The sequence below is a fragment of the Antedon mediterranea genome, chromosome 5 (genome assembly GCF_964355755.1).
Source record: "Antedon mediterranea chromosome 5, ecAntMedi1.1, whole genome shotgun sequence".
Lineage (NCBI taxonomy): Eukaryota > Metazoa > Echinodermata > Crinoidea > Comatulida > Antedonidae > Antedon > Antedon mediterranea.
Genome location: NC_092674.1, coordinates 15,794,485 through 15,812,927, shown reverse-complemented (window position 1 = coordinate 15,812,927; position 18,443 = coordinate 15,794,485). Strand labels below are relative to the sequence as shown.

At 32.6% G+C, this 18,443-nt stretch overlaps 1 protein-coding gene across 2 annotated transcripts in view; it reads left to right on the top strand.

The window, feature by feature from the left end:
• LOC140050378 (ATP-binding cassette sub-family C member 5-like) overlaps positions 1-18,443 on the top strand; it is a 95,867-nt gene that overhangs the window by 61,372 nt on the left and 16,052 nt on the right. For both annotated transcript variants that reach the window (XM_072095541.1, XM_072095542.1), the window contains exons 8-15: positions 83-231; positions 935-1,042; positions 2,371-2,718; positions 4,087-4,356; positions 5,459-5,662; positions 10,916-11,162; positions 15,206-15,390; positions 18,142-18,282. In XM_072095541.1, the coding sequence (XP_071951642.1) occupies positions 83-231; positions 935-1,042; positions 2,371-2,718; positions 4,087-4,356; positions 5,459-5,662; positions 10,916-11,162; positions 15,206-15,390; positions 18,142-18,282 (1,652 nt within the window). The remainder of the gene's footprint in view (positions 1-82; positions 232-934; positions 1,043-2,370; positions 2,719-4,086; positions 4,357-5,458; positions 5,663-10,915; positions 11,163-15,205; positions 15,391-18,141; positions 18,283-18,443) is intronic.

The window sequence follows — 18,443 nt, the reverse complement described above, 5'->3', positions numbered from 1 at the left end:
TATTTTCTAAAAGTTTGCTGCTGTTTATTTATAGTTTTCTTAATCTATATGCATTGTATGTTGATTTTTCTTTATACTATAGAGGTTCGCTTGAATGAGAAAGTTTTTCTTGAGAAGGCAGCAATAATTCAGAGTATTAACTTGTCACTGTCACCATTGGTTCCCATCATAGCAACTGTTGTTACAATACTGGTACACACCTTGTTAGGAGATAGTCTTACTGCAGCACAAGTATGTAATTTCTTTACTTTCTAATGTGAACAATTATTGATAAATGCAAATCTTAAAATTGATCAATAGATAGATGCTTACATGAATTTGAATATGTTTGCTTCTGGAAGCTCATAGCCGGAATTGTTATAGTAGTAGTGGTGGAATTTTCCTGCTAGCTGTTTAAGATGGCCAAAACATCATCATGAGATTGCCTACTGTAGGCCTTGGTTGTCTCTAGTTGGAAAAGAGGACTTCAGCAAACCCTATGAACACCATGGCATGAACTTTGTGATAGAAAATGTCTAAACAGTCACTTTTTAAAACCAGGAATAGGCAATATTTAAAAAAAAAATTAATAAAAAGAAAGTTTTTACTTAATATAAAAAGACAGATGGTTCAATTTTACAATTTTTTTGCTTTGAATTAGCATTTTTTTATGTGACATTAAAATATTACCAAAAAATAAAAAAACATTTTTTCAGGGGACAATATATCTTTAATAAAGCATAGTTCAAAATGTAAAAACAACATCTTCACTAACATGTGTTTTTCATCAAACAAATGTTATACACTTAATATCTAATCATCAATTTTCTTGGAAATTTATATTGATATGAGCTCAAGTCAAATTCTATGTATTATAAACAAACCTTCCAAAACAATATGAAGTATTTAAATTATACCATTATTAAATAAAATATTTCAAAATTCTTGATTACAGGCATTTACATATGTTGCTTGCTTAAATTCTATGAGAGTGACACTTATGTCCACACCCTATGCTATCAAAGGAGTAGGTGAAGCATCAGTTGCTGCAAAAAGAATTAAAGTAAGATCATTCTTTCTTCTTATTCTTCAAGTTTGAACTTCTTTTTGAGTACATGGCATTATGAAATGTTGATGATCAGACACTTGGTGAATTCTTGAAAAGTTGGATCCTATTATGGACTGTCAATTTATGATGCATGTTTGTCCTTACGCTCAAATATGTAAAGTGGTTGAAAAAATTCAGTATACACTAATAAAATTACCAAATTGTGAATGCAGCTAAAATTCGTACAATGGTAATGCTTTTTTAATAAAGGAGGTTTTGCACAAGCACGTAAACGCTTACTTTAATGCTATTTCCCAACAAGCAACTCGTCAATGAAAACGTATTTTACCAAATGGTATTGAAACATGCTAGAATCATTACATTTTTACAGAATAGTAATATAAGAAACCGCAATGGTAAATTCAAAGTTATGTTTTAAATTACAATGTTTTATCTCAATACGCTCACTATCACCCAATCTATGCTATGCCTAGCCTCTAGAACCGAGCCCTTCCATGATTTGTTTTAATGCGACTGCCGATTGTTGCGGGCTGACATCCAAAATGCAATCAATGAAATCATTCCAAATATTAATTAATTATTATATTTTTTAAATACTAAGTAGTACAGTAGATTTTATATTTCCTAGAGAAGTCTGCAAACAATGCAAATCAATAAAATAAATGTGCAATTACTCATGAAAACACTGATTCACTGTACATATTAATGTGTATATGTCCCAATAGACATGATATTTCTAATTAATGCCAGCTGAATGAGGTATTAATAAACCATGCATGATAGAATGTTTGATTTACTGATTGATTAAAAGCCATGCACTCACTGCTGGGTTCATCATTCAGTTAAAAGTTATGTATATTTTGCATTTGCATGCATATACGAATTAATATGTTGTTGCTCAAACAATTTTCATCCGAAATTGGTATCTTCGTCTTTCATTTTGATGACGTCATCATGTTAAAAATTAGAATTAAAGGCCGGTCCCATATTTTCACCTAAGCTACACTGAATATAGTCTGTACACAACATTTAGTGTAGGCCTATATACTTGGAAACAAAATAGTCGAGAGCACACTGACAACAATTATGTTCTTGTTATTCAGATCATAATAGCATATAAATCTTTTTTCTGTGAGCGTTTTATAAAACGGGCTAAATGTACGTGCGCATGACGTTTGTGGTGCAGATAACCGACTCGTCAAAGTGACGATTTCAAGTTTAGTAATTATATTATTAGGTTGTTTGGTAAGCTATACTATTTACATAGAATTTCTTTTTTTGAACTAAAAATTACATATGCTTTTGGGTATTTTTTTTAATAGGAAATACTATTATTAGAAGATATTGAGGAAAAAAATAAAAAACCTGAAGATCAAAAACATGCAATTACTATATCAAAAGCAATATTTTGTTGGAACAAAGATGCATTCCCAAGTGGTATTAGTGAAGTAAATGGAGACCAATGTATTGATGAGAAGGGAAAAAACAAAATAAACAATAAGCCTAATCAAGAAACAGACAGTAAAAAAGATGATTATACAAATAGAAAAGAACTTATGATAAAAGATAGCATTGCAGATCACACTGAAATGTGCCAACCATTTCTAAAGATCAGATCAAAAGAAAACTTGATGGAAACGTTGTTTGATGTTGACTTAGTGATTGAAAAGGTGAGTCATAGTCGACATTGTTGTGAATAATAATAATAATTATAATAAATGTGTCAACTTTCATAAAGTTGGATTATGTTATATCGTTTGCATCCATACAATTGACTGATTACGTGACACAGTGTAAACAAGTACACCCATTTATATTACCCTACTCAATTTTACACTAGACCTACACCTAGTCCATACTTTTTCTACACTAGTAACATGTTTAAATACCTGTAGGATTAGCATATTGAAATAAAAGGCAATTCAACAACAACAAAAATTGATTATTATTTTAGAAAAGATTTTTTTTCAGGTTAAATATGCCTACTAGCTAGGGTGTCTAGAAAACTTAGATATAGAAAACTCAGATCTCAGATATATCTGAGTTTTCTAGATCTAGAAAACTCAGATATCTGACTTTTCTAGATCTAGAAAACTCAGATATCAATATCTGACTTTTCTAGTTCCAAAATGGAACTAGAAAACTCAGATTATCATTTGATTGGTTGGTAGGTCATTTGGATCGTTCCATTATTAATCAGCAGGTAGGTCATTTGAAATACTAGAGTATTATTAAAACTGTGTACATGTTTTCTTACTAATATTGTAACATGTAGAAGCGGCCTACGGCTTAAATCATAAAGAAAATACAGTGCATGTTACCGTTAAAATGTAGGCTTAAAAATGTGGCATGTACGAGTTGGTGTGGGTACGAGTTGGTTGAGGTATGAGTTAGCCAAGTTGGGAATAGGTACGAGTTATTTTGGGTACGAGTTGACCACTTCTAGTCTAGTACCGTAGGACCAGGCCTACTCTTCGCGATACATCGCGATAGCGCCCACAAGTTGAGCCTTGAATTGAGTTTGCTTAGCATTTTAAAAGGTGTATACTGTATTTCTTTATGATTTAAGTCGTAGGCTGCTACTACAAGTTACAATAAGTATTATTATTAGTAAGAAAACGTATAATACTGTGTAGTATTTAAAATATGCTACCCTCTAATAATAATGGAACGATCCATTTGATGATCTGGATCTGGGTTTTCTAGTTCCATGTTGGAACTAGAAAACTCAGATATTGATATCTGAGTTTTCTAGATCTAGAAAACTCAGATATATCTGAGATCTGAGTTTTCTAGATGTGAGTTTTCTAGACACCCTATTAGCTATAGGTAGGATGGCAAAAAAATAATCATGATTCAGACCTCTGTAGTTTCTAGTTTGAAGAGCTAAAATTACTATTATCTTGTTCTGCCCTCTTTATATTGAAATAATCGGTTTGCTATTTTGTTATCCAAAGATTACTTTGCGCAAGTATGATTTGTGTTTATGTCATTTAGTTTAGATTTTTTTTTTATATTCATTTTTGTTATTCTTGTAGGGTTCATTAGTAGGAGTTTGTGGCAGTGTTGGAACAGGTAAAAGTTCATTATTGTCTGCAATATTGAATCACATGATATGTACAAAAGGAGAAATTGCAACAGATGGGTCATTTGCCTATGCTGCACAACAATCGTGGATAATGAATGCAACAGTTCGTGATAACATTCTTTTTGGAAAAGCATTTGATGAGGAACGTTATAAAAAAGCACTGTTTGCATGTTGCCTTTTGGAAGATCTCAAGAACTTGTCAAACGGTGACCAAACAATGGTAATTGTTTGAAATATCTTTTATAATTTACCTCCGCCAAGGAGGTATATGTAATCGGTAGCGTGTGTTTGTTTGTTTGTTTGTTAGCAGGATTACTCAAAAAGTAATTACAAGATCTTTACCAAAATGAATATACAGATAGATATGTGATCAAGGACCATTCCATTAAATTTTGGGACCAATTGGGACCATGGTCCAAATTCTGGACCACTTTTTGAGTATACTTTTCAGACTTGCTAGTGTTAAAAGATAGGACAGAATTTTTCAAAAGCCAGCGAGCATGAGTCTTAAAAGTAACAAGTAAACTGAAATTGCATTTTCTCGAGAACTACTTGTCCAAAAAACTTCATTTTTGTACAAGAGACAAGAGTTATGATTTGTAATTTTCAAACATAACTTGATTTAATGTACAGGTTTTTTGATGCGAGTAGTTTAAAAACCCTATTTCTTTTCAAATTCACTCGTTTGATTTTCATGTTGCTGTTCTATTGTTAGTCAACTGAAGCTATTGTTAATTGAAAGGCTTGTTACATAACCATTACACCAAACTCGCATACACATGTTTGTAGTGAAATTAGCCTAAATCACAAACAGCATTAAGACACACACAAAAATATATATATTTTTTTTTTTTACCGGAGAAATCTTATGTAGGAGAATTTTACAGTAGGCACTCTCGGAGTGGCTTTCTAGTTGTGTTATTCATTGAGGTATTACTTAAAATATAGGAAAGGGAAAAACAATAGCACACTCTTCTTTAAAAATTAAGACAAATGTTATGCACCCTGTCTGTCTCTACTACTACTAGAGAATCCATCCAGCAGAGATGACATGTTGTGACCAGTCAAGCATAAGAAAAAAATAACAGCATTTTTAGGAGATTTCAGGACAAAATGATTTTACAGATACATGATTGAAATGCTTTTGTTTTGAATAGTAGTTAAATTTTTCCTGTAATTGTACTATAATTAATAATAAGTTTCAAATATTTTCAATTATGTATACAGTTCAATCACGAGCTGGATAGTGTATCATGAATTCTCTCGTTTTTAGTAACTTTTAAATTTCATATATTGAGTTGTAAAAATAATTATGTTTAAAGATAGGTGAAAGAGGGATGAATCTGAGTGGTGGACAGAAGCAACGAATAAGTTTAGCAAGAGCACTATATGCAGACCATGACATTTATCTATTAGATGATCCGTTAAGTTCAGTGGATGTTCATGTGGGCCAACACCTCTTTACTCACCTGATAATGCAAGAACTGAAAAATAAAACTGTTGTATTTGTCACACATCAATTGCAGGTAACATTTTTTAATTAATTTAGCGGATTTGTATTGATACTGTATAGTCATTTCCACTGGTGTATGTACATGATTGATAACTTTATTTTGATGTTTTACCTTTAAGCATGCACAATTTAATAGTTGTATATTGGTCATTTCAAGCTAATCTGACAATTCAAGTATTCATCCATTACTTTGTAATGACATATCGAAATAATAATAAATATTTCAAACTGCTTTTAGTTTAATAATGCAAAAACATGTGTGAAAACACAGTATGGCTCACACTTTGTTTAACCAAAGTTTATATCTGTTAATCTGTGAAACTAACCACATATCCTGATCTAAGATTATTTGCTGACTATTATGAGGTGTTGGCAGACTTGTTTAGCAGCATTTACTGTCCTGAGCATATTTGTGTCCCTCAGGGATCAACAGAAACCTAGTTTTCACCTTTAGATTTCACCTTCATAAATAGAAACAGCTAGCATGTGCACCCCCTTTAACACCCTCTACAAATCTGTGAAGCACAGGTGTATTATGTTTGTAGGTAAACAGCACTTTGAACACTTTCCATTCACAGCAGTGTGGTCAGATCTATTGATTATATTAATACAAACATTAATGCATAGAATGAAATAAAAGTATATTTTGTTTAGAATATTAATTTCTAAATAAAATGATTAAATGAGTAAAACAAATGACATGTACATCGCATGATCAACATAATTTTTTTGTAATATGACTTTTTTTACTTTAATCAAACAATTCAATGTATCTTTTTTTTATACCGTAACATAGTTTGTCAATGAATTCTATGCCTTCATTAACTACACACAATACCAACCTTGATATAGGCCTAATGTAAAAATAATGCTAATTGTAATATTCTATTTATAGCCATACAGTAAAAATCAGTAAAATACATTTTGAATAATATTCTACAATATGATCTAGAATTCATTCTATCTACAGTTATGTAACTCATTTTTATGAGCTTAGTAAAGGTCTTGATATTTGATTTATTGTCATTTAAATGATATAGCACAATGTTAACAGTATTTGATGTCATATATTCCCAATATTCCTTATAAACCTCTAAATATAGTACTTGACTTCTTAACTAAATATCACCCAATAGTGCATTAAAACATTTTGCTTATTTGTCTGGATATAGTATTTTGCTGTGAAAATTCATTTTGTGGTTTTACACACATTGTAAAGGTCTATGACAAAAACAGATGTACTATATCAGTTTTATTAAAAGTTAATGGCACATCAACATCCAGTTACTTATTATAATAATCTATTTTGATATTCTTAATGAAAATAAATTTTGTGGTTTTTTTAAATGTTTGTATGTCAATCTGTCAATCAGACTGTTTTTTTATAAATCAGCATAATAAAAACAGTCATAGAGAAAAAACAAACTATTTCCTCACCCAAACTAATGTTATATATTTTCACATATAAAATACATACTGTATTACGTTTAAAAAGTAGGCCATGTCACCTATCCCACTAGCTAATTGTTTTTTTATAATTGTACTCCAGTGTGTTATATGCTTACATTGAACCAGGTGTCCGGCTTCCTAGAAGCTATTATGTTCAGTTCATTGCAATGTAGGCTACCTACAGCACATAATAGACCAAAGTTTAAACATGTGTAAGCCACAAATGGTTTAATGGTCTGGTTTATGTTGATATATGGCCAAGATTCAATAATCAATATTTCTGCCAGATCCTACTTACCCTGGGAACACCAAATGGGAGGGAGGGGTAAAAGTGTATTGATCGAAACGTTGAGAAACTTAAAAGTTCTTTTCAGAACTATACGTGTTGTATATTAAGGGGACAATTTGTTGGGTCTCCTTAATAGGGGTTCTACTGTACTTTGGTTGCCCACAATGCCACCTACCCACAATGCCACCTACCCACAATGCCACCTACCCACAATGCCACCTACCCACAATGCCACCTACCCAGCTTTTGTATACAGACATTCACCTGTCTTTCAACCTAATTTGGTTTGATGCAAGCATCCACTTACTCCTAATCTGGTTTGGTGTTGTGATTTATCGGTTGCAGGCATCTACCGAATTCCATTTTGGTTACAGGAATCTGCCTAATTCTACTTTGGTTGTAGGAATCTATCTAATTCTACTTTGGTTGTAGGAATCTACCTAATTCTACTTTGGTTGTAGGAATCTATCTAATTCTACTTTGGTTGTAGGAATCTACCTAATTCTACTTTGGTTTAGGAATCTACCTAATTCTACTTTGGTTGCAGGAATCTACCTAATTCTACTTTGGTTGCAGGAATCTACCTAATTCTACTTTAGTTGTAGGAATCTGCCTAATTCTACTTTGGTTGTAGGAATCTACCTTATCTGGCTTTGGTTGTAGGAATCTGCCTAATTCTACTTTAGTTGTAGGAATCTACTTAATTCTACTTTGGTTGTAGGAATCTACCTTATCTGGCTTTGGTTGTAGGAATCTACCTAATTCTACTTTGGTTGCAGAAATCTACCTAATTCTACTTTGGTTGTAGGAATCTACCTAATTCTACTTTGGTTGCAGAAATCTACCTAATTCTACTTTGGTTGTAGGAATCTACCTAATCTGGCTTTGGTTGTAGGAATCTACCTAATTCTACTTTGGTTGCAGGAATCTACCTAATTCGACTTTGGTTGCTGGAATCTACCTAATTCTACTTTGGTTGCAGAAATCTACCTAATTCTATTTTGGTTGTAGAAATCTACCTAATCTGGCTTTGGTTGTAGGCATCCACCTAATCTGACTTTACCTGATCCAGTTTTGTTTACAGTACTATCTTGCTGGAATCTACCTAATTTTGCTTTGTTTGCAGGAATTCTGACTTAATCTGACTTTGTTGCAGGCACTCATACTATCCTCCAGTTGACACCACTTAAGTCTCTTTTGTAAAGTCATAAAAGTTTGTTAGAAAATAAAAATAATGATTGATAGAAAATGAAGATGTTTTATTTTGTAATAACCACCTGTCCATATATATTGTATGTTTGTTTTACAGTTTAACAAACGGAAACATGATGAAATTAATAAGCAGTATTTTTATGCAGTTGTCAACATTAACTGTTATGTTAGCATTGCCTGTAAGAGATGATCAATAAACATTTTTTCCATCTAAATCAATGATTAAAAAAAAACCTCACTAGTTTACTTATTTCAACATAATTATACAATCTAGATCAATACAAATAATAATAGGATTTTAGTTACCATTATCTTAAAACCTCAAATAAATGTTAGAATATGGATAATATTTTAGGAGATCTGACACGACTTGGTTAATTTGACCAAATTAATACAGTGTGATCTGGGCTTTAGATATTAACAAGTTTAATTGTACTATCGTAGTGAATTGGAATCTGTAGGCTATCAATCCACTGCAAAAAAATATTCCATCAGGGGGCCGGGAGATACTCATTGACTTGAGTTCTAGGTCTAGAACCGGTCTGTGTGGAGCTAAAAGAGGTGATCACTGTCTCGAAATGTGGTCGGTAAGAGAGGTGGGCACTTACGAAGCGGTCCTTTAACACAGTTGTTGTTCAATAGAGGTGGTCCCTTAAGAGAGCTGGTCACCTACAAGGGTGGTTTGTTTGATGTATGGTTGTTTTACTACATTAGCTGTGAACCATTCTCCATTAGCTGGTATTGATTTTGATTTACTACATAATTGCTGTTAGTGTTTTACATTAACTGGTTTTAATTACTACATTTGCGGTGGATTGTTCTACATTAAACGGTTGTTTCAACAGTCCTGCTTATTTTTGTAACAACATAAGAGCCTGGGGAAAATGTTTTTTACTACAAAATAAAAACAACAGAATCAGAAATTTGGCTGCACTATATTTAAAAAAACAAAATGCTGAGGTATGTTTTAATTACGGCAACATTTTTCCGATGCCATTTGTCCTAATTTGTTAGGACTGAGATCAGGCCTATATACAGTGGGAATAATGATGAAAACATGCAACTAGAAACAACTTGAATGATGCACTCCTGTTTACAATAATCGTATGCTATGGATCTGAACACCTATTGTTTTTCTCTACGGTTTGTAATGTGACCTTGCTAGTAACATATGCTAAAACGCTATAACGCCATAGGCTGTATGTTTGGTTTTTTAGTGAATCCCACTTTCACTGTTTTGTTTGATAATGTCTAGGTCTAAGTTGAAAGAGTAATTTTAAAGCCTTCAAAATTTGTTTTTAAATAATTTTGTTTGTAAAAACATTTGATGAGTAAAAAGTTTGGTAATTGTAGTTGATGTCATCAGTTGCTTTTACCAAATGATAAAAATATATAACCTTCACCAGCAAGGAAATTATTTGTCAAACCTATTATTCAAGTTCAAATGTATGCACGTTGTTGAAAAATTGTCAATTGTCAAATGCCTTTTTTTTATTTCTCTGTTTATAATATAAGACAACAATTACCATTTGACGTTGAATTTCACTGAGATTTAAAATGGTTAAAGTTTAGAATTAACAGTCACAGATCCAGGACTTTGAAATAGGGCACCAGGGCCTAAACATTGCCAGTGTATTTCTATTGAGCATTTCTAGGACATATGGAAGAGTGTTGTGTTAATAATTTCAATTTGTCTGTGTTGCAACTAGGCCTAGGCTAAAAACAAAAATGAAATTTAATTAAAGTTCTTTTAATTATATTAACAATATTATTTAGTTTGACTTACATTTAATGTTTCAAGGGAAAATAAATCTAAAAAAATTCAATATTTTGTACATAATTAGTTAACAAACTATGATGATGCAATTTGTGAACCATATTTATTTGGTAACAATTAAAAATTGGAGTCATTGAATTTTTTCAATGATATCTTGTACTATATTGAAATTTACATTTTTCCAGACATATCCCCTTTTCCGGTGAAATCCTTGAAGCCTGTTGACTCTCCACAATTCCCTTCAAAGTGGACAGGCTTAGGTAATATGTAATAGCTGTTGCATTTGTACCAACAACAAAATGGTTTTCAATCAATAATAGAAAATACCATGATGTCCATGTCCAAGTCCATGGTAAAGATGTTTGACAGGGTTTTTAGACAATTTAACTCTTAACTTTATGTTTATTTTACAATTATAGATGGATTGTGTTTCTCTTTTTTCGTTAATAATTTATGCTAAGATGAAACTGTATCAATTCAATCCTTTAAGTTATAAGTTTTATCAATAAAAATAAAATCATTAACATGTTTAATTTTAGTATTTGAGCCACTGCGATAAGATTATACTAATGAAGTCTGGTAGAATCAGTGAAACTGGCTGCCATCAGGAATTGATTGCACTAGATGGTGATTATGCTGATCTTATGAGATCATACAATAGCAAACAGAAGAACAACAACAATTTAAGTCAACAAAGGTTAACACATGAACAACTACAGAAATTTGAAAGTATGAAAAATGGAATTAAAATAGCGGAAGAAGAAAGACAACCAATAGAAGGAGAGAGTAAGTTTATTCTGTATTATATAAAACCTAAATAAATTCCTGTCATTTGATTGGACAACTGTGGGTCAAATGGCATGCAATAGTACGCACTATTAAATTATCGTTTAATAGTTCTATTCACATTTAGAAAATATTTTTTTATACTATTGCTTTTGAAATATAACAGCGCCACCTATTTTGTACAAATGTTATTGTATGACTGGTTTCGCGATGGAAGTACTAATTTAGATTAAAACGGCATCTTAACTTAAGATCGCTTTTAGGATTTTGATTAATTAAACAAGAAGTAGAATCGTTGGAAAAAACATAATTGTTTACACAACACAGCAGGGTCCTTGTAACACAAATCTGCTTCATTGGGATTGCTATACACTATAGGCTACGGTGACACTACAGCCTCAAGCCTGGCACAACTCACTGCGATTGAGATTTCAAGCCAGGTTTGAGTTTATTGGGCGGTCACCCTATTCGAATTCTGTTGGGTTGTCCTCCGAACGAAACCGGAAATCAGTTGGCTAGCTAAATAAATTACAGGAGCAAATCTGTAGTGCATAGTTACAATTTTATTTAGAATTCACTAAGCCTATGCATTTTGTTGTTTAATTAAAAATATAATTATGTAATCGACTGAACGTAAGCATAATATTGATATAGGCCTAGGCCTGCCGCAGACAGAGGCGGCCTTTCTATAGGCTAGCCGATGCTAGTTTCGTCTTCAATTCAATCACTATAGATGGCAATGCACAGCATACAAAATGCCGGTGATAGTTATGAAGGACTTCAGATTAGAAGGGTCAATCTGGGTAGCGCGCGTTGGTTGAGTTGCCTGGATTGAAATCGATTTCAAGCCAGGTGTGAGTCGATCCACGTTCGGTCACACTACAAAAATCTCAATCGCGGTGATTCGCGCCAGGCTTAAGGCTGTAGTACAGTAGTACAGTTTCTAGGTGGCCTTGTACCACTGGACATCAGTGATTAAGGGTCATAAATTATCAGAGTTGGTGATTAAGAGCTTTTATTACACCCAAGTGAGGCTCTCCTCATCAGGGTATTACTGGAAATTTATCTAAAGGGACTTGTACATGTAATGTACATAAAACAAATAATGAATGTTTTATATTTGTGTAATGGTACAAATAATGGCATTTGGTAAATGATGAAACATCCTAGAAACATGAAAATAATGAAAAATTATGGAGAAGTACTACTTTCAATAGAAACATATGCATTAAAAATAATAGATCTGGACCTACTGTACCGTCAGTATACGAGATTCTACCACGTTGACATTTAGTATATGTTGTTGATATGTGAAAGAAATAAGAGGGAATCTTTTTTTTAGTAACTGCTTGTATCGTAATTTAACATTATACTGGGAAAATTATAAACCAGCCCTCCAGTTAATGGTACAGTATGTTGTAATGTTCTAATCAATTCCCTAAACGGTCCAAGACGATCTGTTCAATTCCATTTAAACAGTAAATGGGTCATACATAAAGAATGAAGAGATTTATATTAAATTAAGGTTTAATACTGTTCTACGACACTCACACTAAAATAATTTTTGTAAAGTTTTCGGAGAAACCATTCTCCGTCCTCAGTTGGTGTTGGCTGACTGACGACTGATTGACTCCCTACTTCTGGATGGCGTCCTACCCTAGTAGAGAGTCATAGACTTTAGAAAGTTCTCCCCCCCCCCCCCCCCCGTCTCTGTTTAAGGTTGGACTGGATTTTCTCTTAATTTAAATAGCCTCCCGTATTTTCCTGGGAATTAATTCATACATTGTTTAATTATTCACTCATACAGTAGCTCTTCCCACACCCACACATATTTTTTGTGGGGATGGGTCCCCCTTATTTTTAATGCAAAACACCATAATGTTTTATACAGTATATATATTGCTGTAATATTGATTACAAGTGCAATTTCTAGCAATCTGGAGGCGTAGTTTTGTCAAATTTTAGGAAACAAATATTATTATTAGGTGAATTTACCAAGACTGCCGTTGTAATGACCTCAATAATACAAACATTTTAAATATTCTTTTGTACAGGTACAATTAATCCTATAGTTTGATTGTTGAAGAAGAAACAATCCTTTAAGACAATAACACCACTAGTTAACACGCATCTTACAGTACTTTCTTCGTTGTAGTCTTATTTCAAACATTCTGAAGATAGTCTGGTCCGGCATAGATATTTTTATTTATTAAAATAGTTTTTTTACATACAGTAAGTCCCAACCATAGTGAGGCTGAGGTAGTAATGTCTTTTCCACCAAGTCCATCAATCCCAAAACACAGTAACTAAAGTACTAGTAATTCCAAAGTAATTTTCTGATAAAATGTAGACACTTACAATAGTTTATAATTATTTAGTTTAAATTCTTTGATATGATTATATTGATGTGTAAACCAATGAAAACAACCTACAATTGCTGAGCGAGCCATCTCACTCCCTGCCGAAATTTGCTTGTCCATCACCCACATCTTTTGAAATAGATCTATGTCAATGGTAATGCTGAGTGTCATGGTCATTGCAAGGGTTTTTCAAATTACTGTGTAGTAAATTTGTGCAGATTTTGCTTATCCATGGTCTAGAGTATGACCAGCTACCAAAAAATATACTGCAACATTACATTTTTTAAATGAATTAATTGTGTGATATCTAGAATGGTTTGAGCAATTAGCTGCATTGTAAACATGTTATACTATATTCTGATTATGGATTGTTAACAATAGCTTCTCTGGTCAAATAAGTATGAAGCTTTTACAAATAACTTTACTAAACTAAACAGTATTCATGGGTCTAACCACTTATACTTGGTGAAAATCATAAGAGGGTGGCACGTTTGGAAATGATATAGGCATGGCATTGGTTTTTCTAAATCGAAAATGGTCTAAATTCAACATGCTCTTATGATGTCATTTCAAGTGGAAATGGTCTAAATTTGTTTTAATCACTAGAAGAGGCTGGAAAAAATATGATTCAAGTGAAAAAACATATTTGTTACATTCCGTGCGCATCGTACGCGTGGGAATTTTTCACAAACAAAAATGACAAGCAAATTGCAGGTATACTGTAACTAAAAAACAATTGATATGCATTGATACAAAAACAAATATAATATATATAACTAACTGCTTGTATCGTAATTTAACATTATACTGGGAAAATTATAAACCAGCCCTCCAGTTAATGGTACATTATGTTGCTTTTTGGTAATGTAAAGCATTCCATTGTATACATTGTAGACACATGTGACTATGTGATGTCAGTTTATTTATATATATATATACTTTCCTTTATATTTATAATAATCTAGACACTAATTTGTTCTTGAGCTATGGAGAATTTTGTACTGTGTATTATTTTTTCCAAAATAAATAATGGAATGAAATTTTCCCGCCACGGCTTCAGCTAAAAAGCTTTATCATCGCGGTAGCTATAGTTCTAAGGCCGACAGTTTTGGGAATTTGTAAACTTGACTATAATTTAACGTCTGGGAAAAGAGAGTCTATGAGGGCTCACAGTTGAACGATTTTGGATTCTCGCCCTTTGATTGGTTGATGCGAATCGACAGACTGTGGAAGAATTTTCTCATTTGTACCACTGTGAAGTCACGTTGTCTCTAGAGGGTATTCAGTTGCATGCCTACAGGTTGAGGTCACACACACACACAGAACATTAAAGTTCAAAATTGACCATTTTTAAATGCCATTGTTTAATTAGTAGATTAATATTTGTTGGCAAATAATACATTGTTGGAAAGGTACACATGTCTTCTTTCAAATGCTGTTGAAAATTAGAAATATCAATTATTCAATGAAATACAACCAGATTACTAACACTCACCAAAATGGGCATGATGTGATTTATAATTAAATAGCTATGTTAGATTTTGTGTATTTTTGCGATTAACCAATATATTTTTATTTTGTTAAACGTTTCCATGGTAACAAATATATTTGTAAGAAATATTTCTTGTTTAAAAATGTATTAGCATAACTTTTTGTGCTTTTTTTCTTTGTTCAATATGTTAGAGTTAGTTGAGGAGGAGGAGGAAAAGAGTGAAGGTAGAATTGATGCAAAGACATATCACCAGTATACACAAGCTGCTGGAGGTTATGTCATACTAGTGGTGGTTCTCGTCACATTCGCTGTTACTATTGGATGTGCTGTTTTTAATAACTGGTGGTTGAGTCATTGGTTGAGTCAGGGTTCTGGGGTAAGTCATAAACAGGGGCGGATCTAGGATTTTGATAAAGAGGGGGCCGATATGGGAAAAATAATCGTCTAGGGGGTGTCCTCCCCGGAAACATTTTTTTCTAGACGCACGGGATAGAATCTGAGGCGTTTTGGCCAGTCGATTCTTGTCATATAATTATCTCAATATAGTGGGTTTTATAGACCATATTTAATAGCCTTTACGAAACTGTTTTTTTTTTTTGGCGCCTAAAGCCTGTTTTCCCGTCAAATTTTTACACATTTTTTACGCGATCGTTAATGGTTGCTGGGACACATGGACGTGAAGTTTTGCAATGCCAAGGCCGGTCACGCGCAGCCGGGCCCGTTTGAAAATTTAAAAAGTTACTGTTTTTATGCTTCAACCCAGCCGGCCTAGGACATGTTTTCGCTGATATCTTAATCTAGTTTTTACACTAAAGACAAACATTAAATTAATTTGTTTTTATATTAAAATTTTACTTACACTTTAAAAGAGTACAAAAAACATCGTCGCATTGTAAAAAATCAAGAATTTTCAGCGCGTACATATTTTTTCACAAACAATGATGATGTAATTTATGAACTATTTGATTGGTCAGTCAGTTTTACCGATCGTAACGTTGGAGTTGAACTCGGTTCAACTTTAAAAACAATTGAAGATTTTAACGATTTTTAATGTTGATTTGTACCCCCTTTTCCTGTAAAATCGTTGATAAAATCGTATGTAAATGGGTGCATAATATATATATATATATATATATTACAAAAGGGTGGGGGGGGGGGGCCGGGCTTTATAAATCCGCCCCTGATAAAATACCAAAGAAACCCTAAAAAAACTCTTTCCTGCTTCCAAAAAATTTCTGAAGCTCCTGAAGTTTAGTTCTATACAAACAATGAAACTCAAATATAAGGATGATACTAAAGTTTCTTGGGGTGGTGTAAACTGAGTATATGGGAAGAACGATTACTTATAATGTTATTCAAGTGTCTAAGTGATCATGCTCCATGTTGCTTATCAAAAAAATTAATATTTAAAGATGTATTGTCCCTTTGACTAATTCCAAAAAATAAAAAAAAAAGATTTAAAAAAAAGTGGGTCATTCTGAAGTATCTTAAAAGTTAATAATTTTCACCAAAAATGAGTCCAAAAAAAATCATTGAACTGAAATACTGATGTTTTTTTTGTTCAAAAAATAACTTTGACTTCGAGTCAAAGTTTTCGATCAAACCATATCTCATAATGCAATGCACTTGTTTGGCTACTCTGTATACATAATCATAAAACTTCCTCGCGATCTGTGTGAAAACACCTTCTCAACTGTGACGAGTTGTAAACAATCCTAATTAGCATTATGCATAATGCATACTCGTGGTTTGAAATCTTTGTTTACTTTCGCTCTCACCAATTTTCCAGACGAAATATAATCAAATTAATTTACCTGTTAATTACGTAAACCTGTTGTTTTTGGCTCGAATTTTTGACTTGAAGTGAATAACTTTAATATTACTTTGATATGGCCAATTTAAATTTTGAATATTTTGACCTTCATTTTTTGTGTTTCAAGGGACAATATATCTTTAACCTAATGAGTAAACTGAAATTGCATTTTCTCGAGAACTAATTGTCCAGAAAAGACTGCTCGCTGGCTTTTGAAAATTGTCTCCTATCTTTTAACACCAGCAGGTTTGAGCATAATACGTAAATAAGCCTGCCTAGTTATAGGTGTTGTGTTCGCCTTACCCTGCAAAGAATAAAGGCAAATAATTACTAATCAATGATTCCTTGTTAGTAAAATAATAAGTTTGGCCTTCCTTCCTTTCCATCAATTATTCCCAATCCCAATTAATTTTTTTTTTTTTTCGACGTCACATAAGTATATCTGGATTTTAAATGTTAATGAGAGGGACGATAATCATGCGAAAATTACACCGTCAAAATCATTACTTGAAGACATACACAATTTACGATCTGCGGAGCAGTAGTGTTGTTGATGCAGTTTCAACCAATCACGTTCACATATTTACATATGTAATATAACTTATGATTGTATGGTCAAATTGCCTCAGTTATTTCAAATTCTAACACAAGATTTTATGAAGAAGTGGCCCTAAAGATACACTAATTTATATTATTCAAAATGTACACGGGAATAAAAAACCAGATGTTAAAATGTCCTTTTCCTCAAAATACATAATTTTGCAGTCCAAAATATGTGTTCACGATTCAAACCTAGGCTGTGTTAATACAACACCCTTAACTTTACACTCCTATTATGTATATGCGTGTTTTCACAGACGAAGGTCAAACCGAGCCATTGATACATAAATGTTAACTGCCGTGTTATGAACAGGAAGGTCAGTCACAGCCAAATGTCTGCTGCTATAATAAAGGGCAACTTGTCCCCCTTACTTCAGCTCACCAACCGGCCAAATTTGGCCAAGTAGCCTTTTCAAGTGGCCTTTCCAGGTGGTTTAGTAATTACACAGAATCCATGTCTGTTTATAGAACTTGCCAACGTAAAACTGTGTTGATTTAGCGTATTGTATAAACGGGCCCCTAGATATATTCAAGGGGGGGGGGGGGTATATTTTTTATAAAACCTATCACTACAAAACGTAAAAATGCTATGGTGAAAAGAATGTTTTTTTCCATTACGGTCTAAATTAATTTATAAATGGTGAAAAAAGAAAGGAAAAAGAAGAAGAAATCTGTGAGATGTATTTGATATTGTATTGTTTTCTTTGATTTTAGGACTTTGTACCTGAAAATGTTACAATGAAGAGCATGATGATTACAGACAATCCAGAGATATCTTTTTACCAGACAGTGTATGGTATGACTGTTGTAGTCTACATTCTATTTACTATTCTTAGAAGCACCTTTTTTGCAAAGGTAATTTCATTATTTTTCAAGAATCAATATTAAATCAATTTTAAACAAAAACATATATTTTTTTTTTTTTTTTTTTTTCAATTCAAATATTTTTTATTCATCCTCAATCATGAAAATATACAACAACAATATATGAGAACATAAAAAAGATGAAAAGGAAA